The sequence below is a fragment of the Helicoverpa zea genome, chromosome 20, assembly GCF_022581195.2.
Source record: "Helicoverpa zea isolate HzStark_Cry1AcR chromosome 20, ilHelZeax1.1, whole genome shotgun sequence".
NCBI classification, from domain to species: Eukaryota; Metazoa; Arthropoda; class Insecta; order Lepidoptera; family Noctuidae; genus Helicoverpa; species Helicoverpa zea.
Window position 1 is genome coordinate 6640778 of NC_061471.1, and position 6153 is coordinate 6646930.

Here is a 6153-nt window from a genome sequence, read left to right on the forward strand (position 1 = left end):
TGGCAAACTGGTAGGTACCTAGTATATACGAGTATGTATGACATATATGACAGCATCTCCTGCAAGCGACATAGTAAAATCACTGCCCTGCTACTTAGTAAGATCGCTGTGCCATCTATGATTAGTTGTAGTTTATTTTAGAAAGGGCTTAATTATAAAGGAGTTTAAAATATAGTAAATGCTATACAGATGTTTAATAAGAAAAAACACAACCAATTAAAATAATAGACATTTATTCTTCAAGGAATATGTTGTCTAGAAATTGTGCTGGAGCGCTTATATCATTAAAGCGGTGGCAGTGGTGGTGGTACAGGAATCATCATATCTGTAATTATGTTTCCATCCATGATACCAGTCTCCGGTGCAGACTCCACAGTGTGTTGGCTACTGTCAGCAACGGGTTGCCTCCGGACTTGTCTTGATGCAGCCGCCCAACAAGGAACACAAACTCGTTCCAAATGCAACACCTAATAACAAAAATATTATATTTAGATACTTGATATTCATTAATATTTAATTAGTTCAACACACACATACATATGCATTCATACATTAAGTTTAAATAAATAAGAATAAACACTTACGTGATGTACTGGTGTCCATCTTAGTATAACATTCCTTTGAGGAACTATCTTGACTGACTCTATGAGTTCTGCGACTTGCTGTTGACAAGCCACATGCGTAGCATATGTTTAGGTGTCCACGAGCAGGGGATACAAGTGACAGATTTGAGTTAGATGCTGTCTGGTTTTGTAATAATACAAAACATTTCACACACAGGATATCATCAGAAGATATCTGGAAAAAATGACAAAATAAAATGTAAGGTAGTTTAGAGACGTGTGAAATCCACAAACATAATAAAACAAACTTACCAATGTAGGTGTTTAGAAGGATAAGCATTGGTTCATCTATTTCTTCAATTTAACGTCTACGAAGATTAGGCCCTATACGTAAAGAGAAATTAACACACTGGCGAGACAAAGAGTAGTTTACTCGACTTCTACCAGGTGCAGACATTTTTCCGGAGTAAAACAACAATATCACTAAAAACAAGAGTCCAATGCTCACGAGTCAATGTGCTCACTTATCATTAAGAAAAGAGTCCAATATCTAAAAAAAAACCACTGGAGGCACGAAAACGATTAGCTCGACAGTTTTTACGCAAATTGTAACTATCAGAAGCAAATACGGAGGAATAAATTCAACTCTACGCATAACAACCGGCACGAAAACAATTTGAATGACGTATTGATTTGACAGATAGACTCGCGTTCCGAGTAGATGTTACCATGTTAAATATTTTGTTAATCGATTTTCTAAATCGATTTGTTATAAATAATATCATTTACTAATTATTGTGTTATTGTTGTATTCCATGTATGGTGTTAGGTGTAACCGTTTTATAGATATAGTTCAGTGGTGACTTTTGTTAGTGTTGATATTTTATTGTTTATGCAACAGTTATAAACAGTTTTTCTTTCTTCTTTTCTTGTTTACTATTTACGAGTGCATACTTAATATATATACTTGTACATTTTGATATAAGAGAAAAATGCTATATATTATATCGATATTTTCAATCGATCACCTCGTTCATTTAAATGAGATAGTCTGTCGTCTACCTGGCAACATTCACGTTAAGTTTTAATGGCGGAACTAGCTTAGATTCAATAAAATAAATATTAATTATGTTTTTCAATGCTAGGGTACAAGAAATTCTGAAAAAAAATAGTTAGTTTTATAAAATTAGGACTTGATTTTTAATAATAAAATATTCTTGACACTCTATCACAAATAAGGGGCCCAACGGGTGGCAATGTCCTTTATTCATACTTAATTGCGTATCATTGTTTAGGCACGCAATAATATAATTCCATTTATAATTTGATATACAATTTTACCATACTTTATTGCTGTGCACGTATTTCACAAATGAGCATAATTAAACATTTAAAATCTGGGCTTTAAACGAATAATTATGTAAATTAAAAACGTAGACTTAAGTGCACATTCTGAGCTATCGAGCCAGTAAGCCAGCACAGTTCGTTAACACATTACAAGTACAAAGAGCTTAGTTAAGCATTTATTGGTCACGAACAAGTGGCCACTACTCACAAGTACCTAAGCGTGCTGCATTATTGCGACTTTCAGACATATTTCAGTCAACCCCATTAGGCGATTCCATAGGTTTATACATACCTACATCAAAAATTTCCTACTCAATAAGTCTACTAATAACTGATATTAATCATGTCACGGGTCATATAATAATATTTCCTGCGGCTATTTCCCACGACTTAATAAACTGGGTAACCTGTTGTAGATTAAGAGGAAATAACAGTCCGGTAGGCTGCCACAACAAAAATCGGCGAAGGTCGTATCGTCAGTAATCAGATCGAGTGGTGTGGTCAGCGGCCAGCGTCAAGAATATGGGTCAACGTTCAATCGCGATAGGAGCAAGCTCGACTCCACTTGCGATTATATGGAAATTAAACGATCAGCCGTCGCACTGGCCACTGAAGCTACACCACAACCAACTTATGAGCCAGTTTTATTGCCGTGGCTACTTTAAAAATATAGAGTAACAATTCTTAAAGCTATTTATTGCCAGCATATTTCATACGTATTTTTCTTTTATATTTTTGCATGCGCTTTAAGTTTATTAACTAGGTCATTATATAAAACTTACCACATTTCAGCTGCATGTTCTTACGTGGTACGCTTTCTAGGAAGGTGCACTTTTCACTTTGGAAATGTTTCAAACTTTCCACCGAGCCGTCAATCAACCTTAACCTTACGTACTGCTACTAACTTGTTACTATGAAACACAATGCTATTAGGGGGGTAAGTAATATTTCGGTACCGATTTTATCATCAGTCGATAATGGTGCGTGCAGACAGCCACGTCGATGTCCATTGTGGTAATTGGTAAATAAACGCCAATGACAGGGACATGGTGTGGCCCGATGACGGTGGAGTCGCCATGACTACGGGAGCGACGCGCCGCGCGTTGCCATAGCCGACGACAGCCGGCGCCGGCCGCCTCGTGCCATACCGTGCAAGGTTAGACGGATATTACCATGCCTCAGCTACTTTTAGGGGATTTGTTACTTAATTATCGCGGTGAATATATTGATTCTCCTGTTTCACAACACAGATTAGATTACAAATTAGATTTAAATTTTCCAAGCTAGTTTACTAAACTGAAAGTCGAAACGCCCTCATGAAATTTTGCGTGACAAGTGCGCTATTAATCCGGTTATATTTTTTTTCTCAGAAATTATTTTTCTAAACAATAATAATTACGAAAAGGTAGAATAATATTTATTAACATTCATCCTGCAATAGGAACACATCTTCCGTTAACACTTCTCTTACAACCTGGTGGACACTTCGGCAGTACGACGACCGGTCGGTCACCAAACCTGGACAGTAAGTTGATTCGTTCGCAGTTGGGGGTCAGCGTCGTGGCGTTGATGGTCAGAACTGCAGGAGGCCACAAGTGATTGCATGGAGCGGTCGTCGACAGCGGCTGACATTTCCCATTGAACATCACTAACTTGTTGATAACGCAGGGATTGGTTTCGCAAAGGGGTATTGCAGACCCCTGCGGTAAAATTAAGTACTGCCCGTCTAGGCAGGGACCCTTCGTGTAGGCTGCCCAGCAGGCGTCCGACTTTGGGTGGTATAAGAAACCTGAAAAAAAAAACAACAAGTCACATACCTAGAATCAAATCAATATGGATAACAAATGAAGGGAACTTAAGGGAACGAATACTTTTCCAAAGAAAACTAACGTTTTCAGTGATGATTTCTTAAAAATGGTGCAGTTGTCTACGTCACCATATTTACCCTGGTCGTTAAGTTTTAAATCTAGTTAATCTTGATCAGATTTGTTATTACCTGGTCTGCAGTCACATATCCAGTCATCCTTCTGGTCTCCAGGGTAATACAGCTCGTTCTCCGCACACATCGATGGGATGTAGACAGGTTGTCGGTTCTGAAATAATAACGGAACATAAATCAGCTAAGAGTAGGTGAATCTGCACCTCAGAAAAAAGAACAATGGTATGTACGTAAATCCTCCACCGCATTTGTTTTTTTGCGATAAACGAAAGTAACGAAAGTAAGTCAGTAAGCGGTACATATGCAAAGGGTTAATATGTACGTATTTATCTCATTTTAAAATATATATCTCATAAAAGACTTCCAAAAAAGGAGGACACTTAAGAGGCACCATTCCATTTATTTTTGTGTTTTTGGAAATCGGAAATCTGGTCAGTTGCTGCGAGTTCATCTGCGACATACCCAGTTTGCATTTTCATACGAATTAGGTACTTGAAACAATTGTTTTTGATAGTTCACTAAAAATACCTCTAAACCTTAGCTCTCATTGGCTACCGCAATATGTTCAATTGGGACTACGAAGTCGCAAGCATTCTATTGATCTTATAAAACCTTATTTAATAAACGCTTGTAAAAACCCGTTTAAGGAACATAAATATTGTCAATTAGTATGACGATCAATGTAAACATAATTAATAGGTACCTACGCTTGTTATCCATATTTGCGCTTATTATGATATTATTGGATAGGGGCCTTTCCCCTCAAATCTAAACAAAAACGCCAAGGATAGTTATGTCCGCCTGCTTTCCCTTTTAGTATATACATAATTATGTCTGGGTACTAGTGTAGTTAAATTAAAAGGTTTATTTCACATAGGTACAACAAAAAAGTTACTAAAACTTCACCATATACATTTGTATGTAAATACCTATTAGATAATTAATTATTAAAAGCTCCAATTTGTTTATTTTTTGGCTATTCTGCCATTTGCATTCTAAGCAGCCCATATGTGTGAAGAAATGTATTTACAATTATTACGATTATTTAACATCAACCTACCCTCAACTTCACGTTCGTACAATTCATTGACCATTCATGTAACGATACCTGTTTAATAAAAATTAAAGAAAACAAAGTACAAAAACAAGGTGTGAATGACTTCAATGTTGTAAATAAAACGTGATTATAGAGATCAGAGATCCATGACCTACGAGTGATCAGTATTGGAAGGTCACCGGCGATATTTACTGTAATTGTCCAGCGGTAATTCACGTCCACCATACATTTGTAATGAACATTGAGATAAATATAAACACACTATGCACACTTCCATAGGCATGCTAATCATTTAAAACAATTTAAAATCAAGTTGTGGTTATATTTTTTGTCCAAAACCAACAAACAACAAAAAACCTTACTGCCTTTGTACTAACTATTGTTAGAGGATAAATTAGAAAAAAAACTTGACATAAGGAAAATACATTCCTACTTCGCTACCTACCCAATTTACGTGGAAGAATAAATTGTTTACGCAGTTAAACTAAGAAGTTAAATCTGATACTTACGTCCTTATTGACTAAGTTAGGATCCTCTTCCGCCTCGGGGAAACCAATTGATCCATTTAAGCTAGCGGCGAATATTACACTAAATAACGAACATATTAATAGTAAACTTTTAAGGGAACACATTTTTAAATAATGTTATTTATTCTAGTAAATAGTTTGACCACTGTGATGCTACACTAACGTATGCAGTAACATGAATGAGCAATTGACTAGACTATGTAACTACAGTACGGATTTAACGAATATTATACGAGCTCTTATATGCAGTGCGCGTGAGCAACTAAGTTCTTCCGAGATAAGTTCGAAGCTGTACCCATAAAGTAATCAAACGTCATGCGTACAAATTAAAACGGGTTTTCGATGATAAAAAAAAACTGTAGAGTATTAAACGTAAAATCCGCGGAATGGATCTGCGAATATGATGACAAAAAAAGACGGAAACAGGGGATCACACTTGTGTACAAATTGTTATTTATATGGGAAATTGTTGGTTTTATTTAAGTTTTGTCACTGTTTGCATTTACATACTTATTATTTTCTATAAATTCCGGCGGCGGTTTCAGCCACTTCCTGTGGGAAATGCTTCACCAACCCGGTTGAAAAGCTTTGAAGTTTATAATATTAGTTATTAGGTAGGATGGCAGGATATTTTTTAAGAATAGATACATGGACCTCATGGTTCGCCTTCCAATCTAGCTGGATGTGGCTATAAAGTTACCTGAGTAATCCGATACCCCT

General features: G+C 36.4%; 1 protein-coding gene across 2 annotated transcripts; it reads right to left on the reverse strand.

Annotated features, from left to right (window-relative positions):
• Window positions 1–216: 216 nt before the first annotated feature.
• On the reverse strand, window positions 217–5751 carry LOC124640256. 2 transcript variants are annotated; one of them, XM_047177941.1, is made up of 5 exons: window positions 5416–5751; window positions 3907–4003; window positions 876–3699; window positions 585–798; window positions 217–467 (listed from the first exon to the last, which is right to left on the reverse strand). In XM_047177941.1, the coding sequence occupies exons 1-3, from the start codon at window positions 5536–5538 to the stop codon at window positions 3338–3340; spliced, it is 582 nt and encodes a 193-aa protein (XP_047033897.1). In that variant the 5' UTR covers window positions 5539–5751; the 3' UTR covers window positions 217–467; window positions 585–798; window positions 876–3337. The 2 variants fall into 2 exon arrangements, with proteins under 2 accessions (XP_047033897.1, XP_047033896.1); XM_047177940.1 differs by having other exon boundaries at window positions 585–3699.
• Between the last annotated feature and the right edge of the window lie 402 nt (window positions 5752–6153).

Bases quoted from the DNA above. Each gene is read 5' to 3' on its own strand.
- LOC124640256 (XM_047177941.1), bottom strand. From the start codon at position 5,538: ATGTGTTCCCTTAAAAGTTTACTATTAATATGTTCGTTATTTAGTGTA. The intron at 4,004-5,415 runs GTAAGTATCAGA...TTATTATTTCAG, and splicing joins CTAACTTAGTCAATAAGGAC to AACCGACAACCTGTCTACAT. The intron at 3,700-3,906 runs GTAATAACAAAT...TTTTTTTTTCAG, and splicing joins GATATGTGACTGCAGACCAG to GTTTCTTATACCACCCAAAG.